General features: G+C 41.0%; 2 protein-coding genes across 17 annotated transcripts in view; one reads left to right on the forward strand and one right to left on the reverse strand.

Moving 5' to 3' along the window:
• ppp1r13bb (protein phosphatase 1, regulatory subunit 13Bb) overlaps nt 1-5,467 on the forward strand; it is a 148,859-nt gene extending 143,392 nt beyond the window's left edge. For all 15 annotated transcript variants that reach the window (XM_070879296.1, XM_070879287.1, XM_070879301.1 and 12 more), the window contains one exon: nt 3,962-5,467. In XM_070879296.1, coding sequence (XP_070735397.1) covers nt 3,962-4,003 — 42 coding nt within the window. In that variant the 3' untranslated portion in view covers nt 4,004-5,467. The remainder of the gene's footprint in view (nt 1-3,961) is intronic.
• Nucleotides 5,468-13,102: 7,635 nt separating this feature from the next.
• The window catches only part of zfyve21 (zinc finger, FYVE domain containing 21), a 31,828-nt gene continuing 25,784 nt past the window's right edge, over nt 13,103-19,146 (reverse strand). For both annotated transcript variants that reach the window (XM_070879305.1, XM_070879304.1), the window contains one exon: nt 13,103-14,489. In XM_070879305.1, coding sequence (XP_070735406.1) covers nt 14,454-14,489 — 36 coding nt within the window. In that variant the 3' untranslated portion in view covers nt 13,103-14,453. The remainder of the gene's footprint in view (nt 14,490-19,146) is intronic.

Raw genomic sequence — 19,146 nt, forward strand, 5'->3', positions numbered from 1 at the left:
CCAGGGAATTAGTAATGGGGAAGTTGGAGATGGCAGAAATGCTGAACAAATATTTTGTATCAGTCTTTACGGTGGAAGACACTAACAATACTCTTGACAGTGGATAGTCTTGGGGCTATTGGGGCGGGGGGAAGAATTTAACACAATCACAATCACTAAGGTACTCTAAGATAATGGGACTAAAGGCAGATAAATCCCCTGGACCTGATGGTTTGCATCCTAGGGTCTTAAGGGAAGTAGCGGCAGAGATTGTGGATGCATTGGTTGTAATTTACCAAAATTCCCTGGATTCTGGGGAGTTCCCAGCAGATTGGAAAATTGCAAATGTAACGCCCCTATTTTTTTTTTTTAAAAAGGAAGCAGACAAAAAGCAGGAAACTATAGACCAGTTAGCCTAACATCTGTGATTGGGGAAAATGTTGGAGTCCATTATTAAAGTAGTAGTAGCAGGACATTTGGAAAAGCAAAATTCGGTCAGGCAGAGTCAGCATTGATTTATGAAGGGGATGTCATGTTTGACAAATTTTCTGGAGTTTTTTGAGGATGTAACGAACAGGGTGGATAAAGGGGAACCAGTGGATGTGGTGTATTTGGACCTCCAGAAGGCATTTGACAAGGTGCCACATAAAAGGTTACTGCACAAGATAAATGTTCACGGGGCTGGGGGTAATATATTAGCGTGGGTAGAGGATTGGCAAACTAACAGAGAACAGAGAGTCGGGATAAATGGTTCATTCTCTGGTTGGCAACCAGTAACTAGTGGGGTGCTGCAGGGATCAGTGCTGGTACCCCAACTATTTACAATCTATATTAAACTCAGTCCCTTCTTCCAAGTGGTTAACGTAGCCAAGTTTGCTGACGATACAAAGGTGGGAGGAAAAGCAATGTGTGAGAGGACACACAAAATCTGCAAAAGGACATAGACAGGCTAAGTGAGTGGGCAAAAATTTGGCAGTTGGAGTATAATGTCGGAAAGTGTGAGGTGATGCACTTCGGCAGAAAAAAAATCCAAAGAGCAAGTTATTATTTAAACGGAGAAAGATTGCAAAGTGCCGCAGTACAGCAGGACCTGGGGGTACTTGTGCATGAAACACAAAAGGATAGTATGCAGGTACAGCAAGTGATCAGGAAGGCCAATGGTATCTTGGCCTTTACTGCAAAGGGGATGGATTATAAAAGCAGGGAAGTCTCACTACAGCTATACAAGGTATTGGTGAGGCCACACCTGGAATACTGCGTGCAGTTTTGGTTTCCATATTTACGAAAGGATATACTTGCTTTGGAGGCAGTTTAGAGGAAGTTTAGAGGAGGTTCACTAGGTTGATTCTGGGGATGAGGGGGTTGACTGATGAGGAAAGGTTGAGTAGGTTGGGCCTCTACTCATTGGAATTCAGAAGAATGAGAGGTGATCTTATCGAAACGTATAAGATTATGAGGGGGCTTGACAAGGTGGATGCAGAGAGGATGTTTCCACTGATGGGGGAGACTAGAACTAGAGGGCACGATCTTTAGAATAAGGGGCCGCCCATTTAAAACAGATGAGAAATGTCTTCTCCTGGAGGGTTGTAAATCTGTGGAATTCGCTGCCTCAGAGCTGTGGAAGCTGGGACATTGAATAAATTTAAGACAGAAATAGAGAGTTTCTTAAACGATAAGGGGTTATGGGGAGCAGGCGGGGAAGTGGAGCTAAGTCCATGATCAAATCAGCCATGATCTTATTGAATGGCGGAGCAGGCTTGAGGGGCCGTATGGCCTACTCCTGTTCCTGTTTCTTATGTTCTTATTAAGCCAGAGGGTCCAGCCAAATATGGGACTCATCAGGGCCCCCATGCAAATTCGTTTCATTTAAACATAGTATATAGTGATATGATTTGAGTTTAATATAAGTGTGGCATATTCTGATTGTTTATCAATATTTCATGCATTTTACGACATGTTTTAGTGGATTGAGGGTGGAATTTTGTGTTGAGGGAGGGGCCCGAATGTGCTTAATTCAACTCTATCAGCTGATCAGATCAGTAGCTAAAGAGTCTGGAAGACTGTAAAAGGTCAGATGTTAGGGAAATCTTCTTGGGGACAAATCCCAGAAAACAGAAGTTGGTGTAAAGAACGAGCACCATAATTGAATAAATTGTAGCCACTAACAAATGATGCACCATTGGACTTTACAGGTCAGTTATTGGTTTGTATGTGCTGCTGATCCATGTGGGCCATTAAATTTTATCGTGTATTCTGTATTTGTGGAACCGTCACCACATCAATTACCACATGATACTAAATGTTACAAAGGGAAATATCATCTGTACAACTGCAATAATTCTACCTTTTGCTTTTCAAAACTGCTGATTAGAGGCAGACTAGAAACAGATTCAGTGTAAAATTCAAAAATGACAACATGAAGTTTGGCTCCACAATCCTCATTTATGATATGATTAGTGCTAAGCTGTGTGATGTTGCAGGGAGATTTCTGTAGCTGCTATTGTACTTCTAACTAGCACATGATGAAATAAAGAAAACTGAGACACCTTGTAATTATTGCCTTTATAGATCAGTTAAGTTTTGATTACTATAGAAGTCAAACATTGCTGCTTCGGACAAATACTGATTTAGATTAAATAGCAACAGCTTAGTACTGAGAACAAAAACCTGAGAATGCAGTAGAATTTAATGGCTAGTTGATGTAATCAATTTATATTTTAAATTAGGACCTGTATTAATGCATTGTATTTAAAGCAGCAAGTACAGAGCGCTCCTGATGGCCAATAGAGTTTATCCAGTTAATAGATGAGCCAGAGGGACCAAGGAGATCCAAATTTGATCAAAAGGAATGATAATTGGCATGAGGGAAAAAGTAGCATGTGTAGATTTTCTACAGGTGTTAAACTATATAAGAATTTTAATCTAATTTGTTTAAGAGCATTTATATTGATAGTTTAATTATTGTCGGAATAGTAATATGAAAAGGATAAAGTTCATTATGTTTGAATCAATAGCCACTTTATTTGCTCGCCATAGTCACAAGATTGATTTTAGATGTAGGAATAGGTAAATTACTAATAACTAACACATTATGCCTCAAAATGTAGGCCAAACAGATGGCAGAGCATTCACTTAAAGTTTTTTTATCACTGACTTTCTACTGAGGTTTTTCCAAATGATCAAAGTTCAAACCTTGTCTTGACTGTCTTTCAAACTGTACTGCAGGTCTAATTTGCTGATGTAATGTTTGGCGTGTGGTGGGGCGGAGATGGAGGAAGATTAACTAGGAGAAAATTCATTGCACAAAGCCGAGCAGACTGGACTATTCCAATGCTGTCCTGGCTGGCCTCCCATTTTTCATCCTCCATAAACTTGAGCTCATCCAAAACTCTGCTGCTTGTATTCTAAACTACACCAAGTCCTACTCACCCATCACCCCTGTGTTAGCTGACCTACATTGGCAGGCCACCAATGCCTCAATTTTAAAATTCTCATCCCCCTGTTCAAATCTCTCCCTATCTCTCTAACCTCCTACAACCCTCCAAGAACTCTGCGTTTCTCCAACTCCGGACTCTTACATTCCTCACCGTTGCTGGCTGTGCCTTCAGCAGTTTAGGCCCCAAGATGGAATCCTCTCCCTAAACCTCCCTGTCTCTACACCTCGCTCTTTTAAGATCTTCCTTAAAACTTTCCTCTTTGACCAATTTTTTATTCACCTAATATCTCCTCCTTTAGCTCTGTCAATTTTTGTCTTATTACGTTCCTCTGAAGCACCTTTGGGTGTTTTCCTATGTTTTAGGCACTATATAAATGCAAGTTATCAAATCCAGAGTCGTCATAGTATTGACTGTAGGGATGTCCACTGCTCAAGACTGCCTTAACTTTCAGCTGAAGAAAGAAGTACAGTAGGGTAGAAAGTATAAAATGGATATTATAATAAACCATTATTTTAATATATTTTTAAATTTTTGTTTTGTTACAGTTGTATCCTAGAATAAAGCCACGGCAGCGATCTCTGGCTTAGGATTATTCTTCGGCCCTTCTTCTGATCAGAATCTGGAGCAGACATAATACACTACAGAATGAAGGTGTCCTCCTCCCAGACAAGGAAATAGATATTTATGTGCTGTGATTTGGATATGCAGTAGTTTACTTTACGGTGCTTTTTCTCTGAACAAAGTCGCATTGCTACATCCGAAGAACACAAACATGCACATGTACACTCACGCCTGCACTCATGGCCACGCGTGCACGCCTGCACTCCCACGCACACACTCCTGCACCTGCACACACACGCCTGCACTCCCACAAATGCACGCACATACATCTGCGTGAGCCACATACCTGCGCACACGCACACAGACCTATGTGTGCGAGGCCTGCATACACAGGCTTGCGCGCGCGCGCGCACATAGAAGAAGTGGTGTTATCTGAAAACCAGATGACCTCAGTATTGGTATGTGGCATGCTTGGCTGGTAATGGTGGTAAGGGAAATGTTTTAATGTAACTTTAACAGGTTTCAGAGAGGAAGTTATAAGTTTATTGAAAGGCCATGTGGGTGGGCTAGCAAAGTTTAATTTGGTTTTGTGATGAATAGAACTGTTCAAGGATTATGAAATGTATGCTTGGACATGAAGGAAGAATTTTAAGTAGAATGGTAATGCTGCAACTTTGAGATGAACAAGGGTTTTGGTATGGTGAGGTGCACTGTCTAAGTTGTTTGAGGTAAGTGAAGTGTATGTGACTAATGGAGCGACGGATGTGAGAATGAGCAGAGGGTTTTGTCATTGATTAACTTCTGTGTCTTTTATGGAAATGATGCAATAACTTTCACCATGTTTTGGTGCAGAACACTACAGCACTTCATTGAAATAAGTATTCAAGTATATTTCTATATTAAAGAACCTTTCATTTATTTTTCGCAATTACATGTTTCTTTTTGAAATAAAAATTCTAGTCATACATCCTAACAAATGATGAGTTTATACATATAACAAAACAATCTTTGGCTTGTTTACCATGTTTCAAATCTTACCTTTTTCTTAACAAGCAGTTCTGTTAACTGAGCACAGTGTAGTATTGAATGTAAATATTGTGATGTATAAGATTATAACAGTGATGGGCTATATTATGTATGACTAAGTGACTGAACTGTAATTGTTTTCATAGTTGATAGTAATGCACTGCTTAACAAAAATGTTATGTAAACGTGCACAATAAAATACAATGGCATGAATGGCATTTTGCAAATTATATTCATTCTATCTAATGAATGTTCAAAGGTCTTAAGGCCATTTTAATTTATAATGACTGGCTAGAAACCAGTACCTAATTGAAAGCTTGGGTGTTTGGTGTTGAGCTATGTGTTCGTTCTTCATTTCCCTCCGGGGGAAAATACCCAAATTCCTAATTGTCTGTAAATGTCTGAATTGTTTTGGATGTACAGTACTAGTAAACTAATTAAGCAGTCATATTTGCTTAACGCCACTGTGTGCCTAGAATAGTTTTTCTTACTGAAGATAGCAGGCGAAATGTTATTGAATGAAAACCGATTAATCTGGCCAGTTGTAGAAAAAATCCAGTTCTTCTGGGAATTCCTGTCCTTCAATTATTCAGCCGGAACTGATATATTCCCCCTACTCTCTCTACAGCTCGACCCCAAAGAAATTTCTCCTGCAGATGGGCAATTATTGGACTAACTTTTGATGTGGCAGGGTATCTAATGGCATCTGTCAGTTAGACTTATCCTTGCAGGTTTAAGTTATGATATTTTTATGCATGGCTAGTTGCTGAAACTGTGAGCTGATGACTTGAATATATGGGGTATGATTAAGAAGTTTGCAGATGATGCAAAAATATGCTTTGTGGTTAATGTGGAAGAAGAAAGCTGCGAACTGCAGGAAGGTATCAATCAACTGATCAGGTGGGCAGAACAGTGGCCAATGAAATTTAATCCAGAGAAGTGTGAGGTAATGCATTTGGGGAGGGCTAACAATGCAAGGGAATACACACTAAATGGTAGGACACTGAAGTGTAGAGGAACAAAGGAACCTGTGAGTGCAGGTCCACAGGTCCCTGAAGGTAGCAGGTCAGGTGGTTAAGGCGGCATATGGAATGCTTGCATTTATTAGCCGAGGCATAGAACAGAGGACTAAATGGGTTATGCTTGAACTGTATAAAACACTGGTTAGGCCACAGCTGGAGTACTGCAGTTCTGGTCACCGCATTACAGGAAGGACGTGATTGTACTGGAGAGGGTACAGAGGAGATTTACGAGGAAGTTGCTGGGAGTGGAGAATCTTAGCTATGAGGAGATTGGATAGGCTGGGTCTGTTTTACTTGGAACAGAGGAGGCTGAGGGGAGACCTCATTGAGGTGTATAAAATGATGAGGGGCCTAGATATAGTAGATAGAAAGGGCCTATTTCCCTTAGCAGAGAGGTCAACAACCAGGAGGCATAAATTTAAAGTAGTTAGAAGGTTTAGAAGGGATTTGAGGGGAAATTTCTTCAGAGGGCTGTGGGGGTTTGGAACTCACTGCCTGAAAGGGTGGTAGAGGCAGAAACCCTCACCACGTTTTTAAAAAGTACTTGGATGTGCAACTTGAAGGTCCGTAACCCCTAGACCTAGAAAGTGGGATGAGGCTGGATAGCCTCTTATTGGTTGGCAAGAACACAATGGGCCGAAATGGCCTCCTTCTGTGCTGTAAACTTTTATGATTTTATGACAGCGCAGCTGGGATCTGAGTGAACAGGGCAAGCAACTGTGTATCTCCTTAACCATAGATTGAAGGATTGTGAAATAAATAATGCAAGGACCGAGAACATAGGAACATGCCATCTAGCCCCTCGAACTTGCTCCGCCATTCAACAAGATCATGGCTGATCTGGCCGTGAACTCTGCTCCACTTACCCGCCCGCTCCCCATAACCCTTAATTCCCTTATTGGTTAAAAATCTATCTATCTGTGATTTAAATACATTCAATGAGCTAGCCTCAACTGCTTCCTTGGGCAGAGAATTCCACAGATTCACAACCCTCTGGGAGAAGAAATTCCTTCTCAACTCGGTTTTAAATTGGCTCCCCCGTATTTTGAGGCTGTGCCCCCTAGTTCTAGTCTCCCCGACCAGTGGAAACAATCTCTCTGCCTCTATCTTGTCTATACCTTTCATTATTTTAAATGTTTCTATAAGATCACCCCTCATCCGTCTGAACTCCAACGAGTAAAGACCCAGTCTACTCAATCTATCATCATAAGGTAACCCCCTCATCTCCGGAATCAGCCTAGTGAATCGTCTCTGTACCCCCTCCAAAGCTAGTATATCCTTAAGTAAGGTGACCAAAACTGCACGCAGTACTCCAGGTGCGGCCTCACCAATACCCTGTACAGTTGTAGCAGGACCTCCCTGCTTTTGTACTCCATTCCTCTCGTAGTGAAGGCCAACATTCCATTCGCCTTCCTGATTACCTGCTGCACCTGCAAACTAACTTTTTGGGATTCATGCAGAAGGACCCCCAGGTCCCTCTGCACCGCAGCATGTTGTAATTTCTCCCCATTCAAATAATATTCCCTTTTACTGTTTTTTTTTCAAGGTGGATGACCTCACATTTTCCGACATTGTATTCCATCTGCCAAATCTTAGCCCATTCGCTGAACCTATCTAAATCTCTTTGCAGCCTCTCTGTATCCTCTACACAACCCGCTTTCCCACTAATCTTTGTGTCATCTGCAAATTTTGTTACACTACACTCTGTCCCCTCTTCCAGGTCATCTATGTATATTGTAAACCATTGTGGTCCCAGCACCGATCCCTGTGGCACACCACTAACCACCGATTTCCAACCCGAAAAGGACCCATTTATCCCGACTCTCTGCTTTCTGTTAGCCAGCCAATTCTCTATCCATGCTAATGCATTTCCTCTGATTCCGCGTACCTTTATCTTCTGCAGTAACCTTTTGTGTGGCACCTTATCGAATGCCTTTTGGAAATCTAAATACACCACATCCATCGGTACACCTCTATCCACCATGCTCGTTATATCCTCAAAGAATTCCAGTAAATTAGTTAAACATGATTTCCCCTTCATGAATCCATGTTGCGTCTGCTTGATTGCACTATTCCTATCTAGATGTCCCGCTATTTCTTCCTTAATGATAGCTTCAAGCATTTTCCCCACTACAGATGTTAAACTAACCGGCCTATAGTTACCTGCCTTTTGTCTGCCCCCTTTTTTAAGCAGAGGCGTTACATTAGCTGCTTTCCAATCTGATGGTACCTCCCCAGAGTCCAGAGAATTTTGGTAGATTATAACGAATGCATCTGCTATAACTTCTGCCATCTCTTTTAATACCCTGGGATGCATTTCATCAGGACCAGGGGACTTGTCTACCTTGAGTCCCATTAGCCTATCCAGCACTACCCCACCTAGTGATAGTGATTGTCTCAAGGTCCCCCCTTCCCACATTCCCGTGACCAGCAATTTTTAGCATGGTTTTTGTGTCTTCCACTGTGAAGACCGGAGCAAAATAATTGTTTAAGGCCTCAGCCATTTCCACATTTCCCATTATTAAATCCCCCTTCTCATCTTCTAAGGGACCAACATTTACTTTAGTCACTCTTTTTTCCGTTTTATATATCGGTAAAAGCTTTTACTATCTGTTTTTATGTTTTGCGCAAGTTTACTTTCGGAATCTATCTTTCCTTTCTAGTCATTCTTTGCTGCCGTTTAAAATTTTCCCAATCTTCTAGTTTCCCACTAACCTTGGCCACCTTATACGCATTGGTTTTTAATTTGATACTCTCCTTTATTTCCTTGGTTATCCATGGCTGGTTATCCCTTCTCGTACCGCCTTTTTCACTGGAATATATTTTTGTTGAGCACTATGAAAGAGCTTCTTAAAAGTCCTCCACTGTTCCTCAATTGTGCCACTGTTTAATGTGTTTCCAGTCTACTTTAGCCAACTCTGCCCACTGTAGTCCCCTTTGTTTAAGCATAGTATGCTCGTTTGAGACACTACTTCCTCACCCTCGATCTGTATTACAAATTCAACCATACTGTGATCACTCATTCCGAGAGGATCTTTTACTAGGAGATCGTTTATTATTCCTGTCTCATTACACAGGACCAGATCTAAGATAGCTTGCTCACTTGTAGGTTCTGTAACATACTGTTCTAAGAAACAATCCTTTATGCATTCTATGAATTCCTCCTCCAGGCTACCCCGTGCGATTTGATTTGACCAATCGATATGTAGGTTAAAATCCCCCATGATTACTGCTGTTCCTTTTTCACATGCTTCTATATTCCCTTGATTATTGTCCGCCCCACCGTGAAGTTATTATTTGGGGGCCTATAAACTATGCCCAGTGACTTTTTTCCCCTTACTATCTCTAATCTCTACCCACAATGATTCAACATTTTGTTCATTAGAGCCAATATCGTCTCTCACAACTGCCCTGATGATATCCTTTATTAACAGAGCTACCCCAATTCCTTTCCCTTCTTGTCTATCTTTCCGAATTGTCAGATATCCCTGTATGTTTAATTTCCAGTCTTGGCCACCCTGCAACCATGTTTCTGTAATGGCCACAAATCATACCCATTTGTAATAATTTGTGCCGTCAACTCATTTACTTTCGGTAAACACACGCAGCATTCGAAATAGTGTTTTAATACTAGTTTTTAAAGCATGATTTTTAGTTTTGACCCCTCCTGCAGCCCCTTTTATATTCACACACATTGTCCCTTCCTATCACCTTGTGGTTTATACTTCCCCCAGTGCTATTCTGCTCTGTTGTCTCCTGCCTTTTGCATTCTTTCTTGGGGTCCTGTTCATCTGAGCTCTCACCCACTCTAACTAGCTCAGAGCCCTCTCCTGGGTTCCGAATACTCCTCGTGTTGAGGCAGAGCTTTCAGGCTTGCCTTTTTATTACACTTTGACCCTTTAGAATTTTGCTGTACAGTGGCCCTTTTTGTTTTTTGCCTTGGGTTTCTCTGCCCTCCACTTTTACTCATCTCCTTTCTGTCTTTTGCTTCTGTCTCCATTTTGTTTCCCTGCATTGGTTCCCATCCCCCTGCCATATTAGTTTAACTCCTCCCCCAACAGCACTAGCAAACACTTCCCCCTCGGACATTGGTTCCAGTCCTGCCTAGGTGCAGACTGTCTGGTTTGTACTGGTCCCACCTCCCCCAGAACCGGTTCCAATGCCCCAGGAATTTGAATCCTCCCTGCTGCACCACTGCTCAAGCCACATATTCATCTGAGCTATCCTGCGATTCCTACTCTGACTAGCTTGTGGCACTGGTAGCAATCCTGAGATTACTACTTTTTGAGGTCCTACTTTTTAATTTAGCTCCTAGCTCCTTAAATTCGTCTCATAGGAAGTGTAAATTAGAGTGGGTGAATTCAAAGAGAGAGGGAAAGTAAGATTGGATTAAGAGGAAAAAGAAATGGAAATTAAGTTTTTTTTTTAAATTTAAAGTTTCACACTTTTTAAATCTCCAACAATTAAAATCTGAAGGAATAAGACTTGCGATGTAGTTAATTTTCAGTGGCAGAGAGGTTGATTAGCATAATTAGCACATCACATTGTTTAATTTGAAATGACATGTAATTTTCTGTGGGGAGTTTAGTTTCTAATGTACAAATACAGCAACTTCAGAGGATTTCGATAATGAGGCAGCCAGCAAGATGCCATTTTCACAAACTTTTGGATATCCACATTTAACTATGTATCTGCCCCTCGCCTGAAGTTGCTACACCATTAACCTAGCCTCACTTATTTTGAGAGCAAGATCTGGCCCATTGTATCATATGAGGCTACTTGTTATTTCTTTCTCCACCCCTCACTGAAAATTTGTCGTCATCATAGGCAGTCCCTCGAAGTGAGGATGACTTGCTTTCATGACAAAATGGAGTAAGTTCACAAATGTTTCAATGAAGGACCTAATATTCCAGATCCTGAATTACAGCTTGGAGAGTGGAAGATGCCTGTGCATGGATTTTTTTGTGTGGTGATTGATTGTTGCACACCAGCCACCACATGGGCTTGACAGTTAGGTCTTGGTCCACTGGCAAGGATTACCAAAGATGACTGGTGACCAGCTCTGCTGCACAGACCTAGTGCGCACACATCGCAGTATCAAGCAGTTAGTGTGTTGTAAAACATGAAAATTGTAGCCGAGGAGTACATTGACAATGGTGGACTTAGCCAAAAAGCTTTGAAGATCAGGAGTTTTTTTGGGTAGGGAAAATAAATTGGGAAATTTCCCTTCCAAGTTCCACAACAGCAATGGTCAGGCACCAAACTCTGCACAAAGCATGCACCTATAGTAAAGTTATCCCTTCATTTGAACAACTGATTATAGGTGTCCCAATCAAAGGTGGTTTAGTCAATGAATGTGCTGAGTTCTAAGGCATCAGTGGAATTTCTAAGTTTTTATTAGTCACCAGTTTCTTTTCTTTTTGCTTCTCATCTCTCAGGAGTTAATACTGCTAGTGGGTGGGTGGATGTTGTACTGTCCATTGGATCAGACAAGCTTGAGGGACCCTGATACTCTGCCCTCATGTTCTAGCCATTATTAATCTGTGAAACTAGAGGATGAGAGCCAATCTTCATGGCAGTTTGCTTCCTCCCTACCCCCTCCCCAAAACATAGATTATTAATCTAACAGGACAGCCAGGAGAGAAATTGTATTTTCACTAATGGTACCCAAATGTATAGATCGTTATTGGATTTTTCTTAATCTCCAGAAACATCACATTCATAAACAAGTTCAATTACTTGTACAGTGTGGCTTGAAGTTTTTAAATATCTTCTGGCAAAGAAATTGGAAAACTGGATGTCTTTGTTAGATATATTGGTGTCTCTACTGGCTTGGCAAGACTGTTCCTTGGTGCTGTCTGCGCAGCTATTGGCCTGCGAGCACCATTGGAGCAGGCGGAGCAGCATGCCACTCCAGGGAGCAGCATATGCTGGAGCAGAAGCACAATGGCAGCAGAGAGGGCAACTGGATTAGACAGTCACCAAGATCCAGGTCACTGATTGGAGCAGCAGCGAGGGCCCAGGGGCAGCACGGGCCAGTCCACTGCAATATGTGTGCACACACAGTCTGTGCAGTAGAGCTGGTCTCCAGTCATCTTGGATAACCCTTGCCACTCGACCAAGACCGAGCTCTATCGAGCCTGTGTGGTTGCTGGTGTGCAACAGCCACACCACATTAAAAAAAAATCCATGCAGGTGCATCTTCCACCCTTCAAGATCTAGTTTGGTACCTGGAATATTAGGTCCTTCATTAAAACACCTGTGAACCTCATCTCTTTTTGGGATGGAAGTCATCCTCAATGCAAAGAAGCACCCATGAAAATGGTGACAGAAAAAGTAAAATTTTTAAAAATAAAATCTCAAGTGTTGAAGGAATGAGACAACACATTTTCAGGACCAGAAATGTTGTTTGGCAGTAATTATGAACATTAATGTTCCCCATAATTTCTTTTTGCCAAACAGCTGCTGTGCTTATAACAGCTGAAGATTTAGCTCCAAGTCCCACCATTTAATACTTGCTATACATTGTTATTGAATAGTATTTTTTCTTGATTTTTACTTAGTCATATCCTTCCTGATTCATTAGGTCTCACTACAACTTCCTGTGCACAGAAATGAAGGCCTGCCTCAGATTGAGTACAATAGAGGGGACAGGGCACAAGAGAAAACAACCTAAAGGTCCAGGGCATGCATATTCCTTAGTATCTCGTGGGTTTGGCTGTCTGAAATGTGAAACCCTTATGCACATAGTTAAACCTTCTTGCAAGCCATTAAATCTGAATGCCCATGAGGCACATAAGTTCTCAGGTACCTCTGGTGAACAAAGTGTAGGAAAGGGTTTCTTTCATCCTAGTTGTTTTAGGACTGCCTGTGTTTCATCATAATCCTGACAACACTAATATGCCTTCAAATCAGGCAGTTGCAAGGGCTATAGTTTGGCAAGAACCTGGGTTTTAAAAAAGAGTCTTAACTGTAGCCAAAAGCCTCATCTCAATTTGTAGCTATAGATCCCTCTGTTTCAAATGCAGTTGATTGCATTATTTAAAAAGAAATGTTAAAACACCGTGTACACACCAGTTTGTATTTGCATTTTATTGAGTATGGATAAGTTTTATACAGAAGGTGCTCAAATAATTACACTAATGAGAAATCCATAAAACATGAATACAGGAACTGACATTGAAATACTGCAATGAAGATCAATCCTTTACATAACCAGAAGTTTCACACTACAAATACTACTGGTAATGTTCATTTGGTCCAGGAAACCAAACTGCACAATGTCAGGTGCCCCCTTTTTCAAATCAATCGCATTGTTACTATTTTCTGGATTATTTTATGCTAAACAGAAAAGGTCACAGTAAAATTGGTTTGTACATTAGTGTCAGTTTCCAAAAAATGTAATTTCAGAGTAATCAAGCATATTGCTGGCCATCTATATATCTATTGGTGAGTTACTGTATTAAAGGGTTTAGGCTTTGTGTAAACAATCAGTTTTCATTTTTATCCAGCCACAGTTTTGGTTTTATGAATATAGTGTACACAGCTGCTAAATTTTTTTTGGACACTACTTTATATCCAATTATATTTTCAACTGCAATTACCAAAGAAGACAAGACAATATAAAAATTGTAAAATAACTCCCTAATCATCCTCATTAACACCCTTACAAAGTAGCAGTACATGAGTGCAGGAACAGACGTAGTTATGTAAAGCATCCACTATTTACAGGTGGTTATTTCCTTTGGTATATTGAAATTAAATTTCACTTTTTTGGAGGGAAGGGGCAAGCAACACAATTTAACTTGGAACTGAAAGATTCATTTATTCTGACTTTAGCATTTCCTGCCAAGAAATTAAAATGTAAACATTTTCTGCCCTCAGCCACTGCAGACAAAACCACCTGCTGAATATAGCTGAAGTTGTAATTTTTCTGATTAATGCAAATTGTACTTATTTCCCACTTTCCTTAATACAATTTTGTAAGTTTATATACTTCATCTTGATTATGTAGTAAAATAAAGCAATCTCCATCAGAAGTGCATTCTGTAACAAAAAGGTGTTTCATTTTAGCAGTCTTAAACTGCAGTTTTCAGTTATTAGTGATAAAAATAGCAAGATTTAACAAAAATACTTAGCAAAAGTTTAATTTAAATGTGAAAGGTTACATTTAAAACATTGTAAATTCTACATATTGCACTATACTTTGAGATACTTAAATGCACCAAAAATATTCCTGGAACATTTGTTGCATTTTCTTAGAAGTGTTTTCAGAAAATCACTTAATACAAAAAGTACTAAAACCCTCACTGTACATCAAAGCAGTGAGCAAAATAAAAAGTAAAACTGGATAAAATGTTTTTTCTCCCCATTTCTCTTCCATTGGACATCCGTTGCAACTTGACATTTTTCAGGAACTCAAAAATGGTTATTGGTCTCTTGATTCATATAGAAGCTTGGCAGCCTATGGAGTTGGGTTGGGATGAGGGGGGGGGGGGGGTGGGAAGAGAAGAGAGAATGACAATAGACAGTGTCAATTAATTCTCAAATCATTATACAATACACATTTGCCGTGTTTTTTTTGCATGTGATTTAACAGGCTAAGCAGTTAATGCTGTTTCATTATTTTTTTGCTAGAAATAGAACATACATAAAAATGGCACATTGTTTCCCCCACCTTTGCCACTAGTGTTCAAACCCAGTCAAGACTGGTGAAATGAATGCCATCAGAATGGAGACAGTGAAGAATCCTGTGAAATTAGTTTGGGCCTTTTGCATTTAGTAGTCACAGGGTGACAGTATAAATGTGTCCACAATTCAGTACAAATTGGTAATCTCACTCAAAGCTCCATAACAGTGTAAGATTGAGATTGGTGCAATACAAGTGCTCTTGTTATAGTTAAAATTTATTCTTCATCTAGCCATGTTTACCTAACTTGAAAATGCCTGATGCAAAAGTGGAAAAGTGTTCCATTATCCAGCACAGAAAAACCTCAATTTAACAGGCACATTATTTTTTAATTTATATACTGAAAAGAAAAAACGCATTTATATCACGCCTTTCATGACTTCAGATTTCCAAAAGCACTTCACAGCCAATAAAATTCCGTTTAAAATATAGCCACTGTTGTAAAGTAGGGAAATACATCCAAAGTAGCAACTAGATAATGTTTGTGATGTATGTTGAGGGACAAACATTGACCAGGAGAGAGAGAACTTCCTTGCTCTTCAAATAGTGCCATGGGATCTTTTACATTCACACAAAAGTCTCAGTTTAACGTCTCATCCAAAAGAAAGCTCCTGACCATACTGCACTGAAGTGTCAACCTGAATTCCGTGTGCAAATCACTGGAGTGGGGCTTGAATCAATGACCTTTTGACTCAGAGGCGAGTGCTACCACTGAGCCAAGGCTAACAGCTGAATGGAGGAAATCGATCATTAGCAAACACCTCAAGAAACCCAAACTACAAATTCCACTTTGAGCTCAGAGACAAAACCGACCAGAGCTCAGAGACAAAACCGACCAAAACTCCACCCACCTACTTAGTCCCACAACTCCAACCAGTTACAACCCAGCAGCACTTGGTAAAATCCATTCTACCTTATTGCCCCCCTCCATCTTGATCAGGAGAGACCCAGTCAGTATGACACATACTACTGACGAACCTTGTGTGATTATAGTTGAAACAGCTACTCGACTCCACTTTTTTAATGAATCGTTTGATGTCATGGGGAAGAAATTGAATAGATGGGGTAACATACTGCAAAAGTGTAGATAGGTAGTCATAGAAATTTACAACACGGAAGGAGGCCATGCCGGCCAACAAGAGGCTATCCAGCCTAATACAAAAGCAAAATACTGCAGATGCTGGAATCTGAAATAAAAACAGAATGCTGGAAATCTCAGCGGGTCAGGCAGCATCCGTAGAGAGAAAAACAGAGTTAACGTTTCGGGTCAACGACCCTGCATCAGAACTGCCGAATGTTCGAAAATAGCTCATTCTTGGGGCTCAATTTTTCCCAATGCTGTTTTTTTTTTGGCGTATTTGAAGAGTTACACCCCCAAAAAAGTTGAGTTTCATCTTGAACGTGGCCTAAGCTCTGTGGGTGGAGCCTAAAATGTGCGGCCAAAAAAAAAAATCGGGTTGCCAGGATAGCGATGGAAACACTGTGGGCTGAGGCTGGAAAGTGAAACATGTAAGACATTCTGGTCAATTCACAGCAACCTGCACAAGCACCTTACCAACATGAATATATTAAAGTCTATTCTGTAAACTGAATTGAATACCCCCCCCCCCACAGAGAACCGGTGCCGCTCCTTGCCCGGGCCAAATGGCCTCCCTCCTCTGGAGCCGTTCCAAGCCCGGGCCAAAAGGCCTCCCTCCCCCCAGAGCCAGTGCTACTCCTAGCCCAGGCCGAAAGGGTGTTATAATTACCCACTCTCTTTGCCGATGGAACTGAATCTTCTGCGTGATTCTTTTACCTGCGCTGATTTTGTTAACTGCCCAGAAGATTTTTCCAGAGCGGACACATACGCCATCTTAAGAAAAATCGTAGTTGGCCAAACTTGCATAAATAGCTAGAATTGGCACAGGTGGCAGGTTACGCCCCCAATGAGGTTAAAAAAAAAATCGTAGCCTTTAAAAAGTGTTTTTAACCTAAGTGAATTACTGGCGCGGAAACTTGGAGATTTTAATTTACTCCAAAATAAGACTGTGCACACCAAAAAAAATAGCGCAGATAATTGGGGGAAATTGAGCCCATTCGCACTGGAAGGGGGAGGGGAATAAAGAACAAAGGGAAGGCAGGAGAGATTGGAGACACAAAAGGGATGATGGCCAAAATGGTGACAGAAGTCAGAAAAAGGTTAATCTGGATCAGGTGTGAATGGCGTAGTAATGACCAGCTGCCATTATAGACAAAGACAAAAAACGAAAAAACCTATTCAGCCTAATCCCACTTTCCAGCTCTAGGTCAATAGCCCTGCAGGTTGCAGCACTTCAAGTGCATATCCAAGTACTTTTAAATGTGAAGGTTTCTGCCTCTACCACCCTTTCAGGCAGTGAGCTCCAGACTCCCACTACCCCCTGGGTAAAGAAATTCCCCCTCAAAACCTTTTACCAATTAGTTTAAATTTATGCCCCCTGGAGTTGAACCCTCTGCTAAGGGAAATAGGCCCTTTCTATCCACTATATCTCAATTTTATACACCTCATTGGAGGTCTCCCTCAGCCTCCTCTGTTCAAAGGAAAACAAACCCAGCCTATCCAATCTGTCCTCATAGCCAAGATTCTCCACTTCTGGCAACATCCTCATAAATCTCCTCTGTACTCTCTTCAGTGCAATCACATCCTTCCTATAATGCAGTGACCAGAACTCCACGCAGCCATGGTAAAACAAATGAGGTATAATTTACATGGGTTGTGGATTCAAGTCCTACTCTTAAAGACCCGAGCACAACATTTAGGCTGATACTTCATGCTGAGGGAGTGCTGCATTGTTGGAAGTGGTGACTTCCAGATGAGACTTTAAAATGAGGCCCTGTCTTCCCTCAGATGGACATAAAAGATCCCATGGCACTAATTGAAGAGCATGGGAGTTCTACCCAGTGTCTTGGCCAATATTTATGCCTCAGCCAACATCACTGAAACAGATTATCTGGTCATTACCTCATTGCTGTTTGGGGAACTTGCTGTGTGCAAATTGGCTGCCGTGTTTCCTACATCACAACAGTGACTACACTTCAAAAAGTACTTCATTGGCTGTAAAGATCTTTGGGATGTTCTTGGGTTGTAAAAGGCCATATTTCAAATGCAAGTGTTTCTTTCTATAAAAATAAAGCTTTCCAAAGATATCCACAAATCAGTATCTAATTCTGAAATTAGTTCAAATATTCTTGGACACAAAGCAGGCATCTGGAAGTTTCTGTATAGCAATATTTAAGAGAACCGAAATCTACTGTAGCAATTGAAAGTTTAAAAAACAGATGTTCACATAACTCAGCTCCACCTGGAAAGGTAGAAAATATTAGCAGTAATGCCTGGGCACCTGCTCCCAGCTGTAGAACAGTACCCTAGCATGAATTATTACTGCTTTAAGAGTGGAGGAATAAGAACAGAAAATTAAAAAAGGAAAATATTGTTATATCCCATCTGGCTGTTTTTTTGAAAAGGAAGTGGTTACTACCAATTGGCTGTGTCGATACCAGTTTACAATAAACACTGCTCTTTTACCCCTCCGTGCCTAAATGGAGATATTTGCAGTGGCACTCAAAACATAACAGCATTATTGAGTTGCTTCACTCATTATCTGGGCAAGCCACCTAAATGTTCACTAATTTCATCTGGTATTATATACTCTAGTTACCCATAACTAAGGTAGCACTGACTGGTCTATTAATTTTCAGCACTTATCCTTTTCCTGAAAGGAATTGGGATATTTGCCACTATTCCTTTAATACAATTCTTATTTCCAAAGATGTTTTTTTTTATTATGGTTAGTGCCTCCATGCCCTCCCCAGTCTCATACCGTGCAAGTCTGATGACTTTTCTACTTTCAGCACCAGTCACATTTTTAAGATTCCTCTTGACCATTTGAGTGACCCTGTCACATTGTCCCACAAGCCCACTTTTACCTTGCGCTGTAAAAACCAAAATATTTAAAGTATCTCCACCATTTTTTCATTCTCAAGTACAAGATGGTAACGTTCACCATGAAGTGATTCCACCCTCTTCTTTGACTATCCTGTTACTTCTTGTGCCTTAGTTCTCCTTTATATTGACCACCAGAGTTTTTTCATAATTACTTTTAGCCTTCCTGGTCCCCTGTTTTGTCCATTCATACTTTGTTTTTGTTTTCTTCTGTATTATTTTTTCTATATTTATACTTATCTTTTATAACTTTTTTTATATAACCTGCGAGGAGCAGGCCGGGGAGCAGAAGGAGCAGCATGGCGGCCTGGCCCAACAGTCTGCGCGGCCCCAGGCCTGCGAGCACCATCGGAGCAAGCCAGGGAGCGGAAGGAGCAATGTGGCGGCCTGGCCCAGCAGTCTGCGCGGCCCCAGGCCTGCGAGCACCATCGGAGCAGGCCGGGGAGCGGAAGGAGCAGCATGGCGGCCTGG

Source organism: Pristiophorus japonicus, chromosome 4, assembly GCF_044704955.1.
Source record: "Pristiophorus japonicus isolate sPriJap1 chromosome 4, sPriJap1.hap1, whole genome shotgun sequence".
In the NCBI taxonomy this organism is placed as follows: domain Eukaryota; kingdom Metazoa; phylum Chordata; class Chondrichthyes; family Pristiophoridae; genus Pristiophorus; species Pristiophorus japonicus.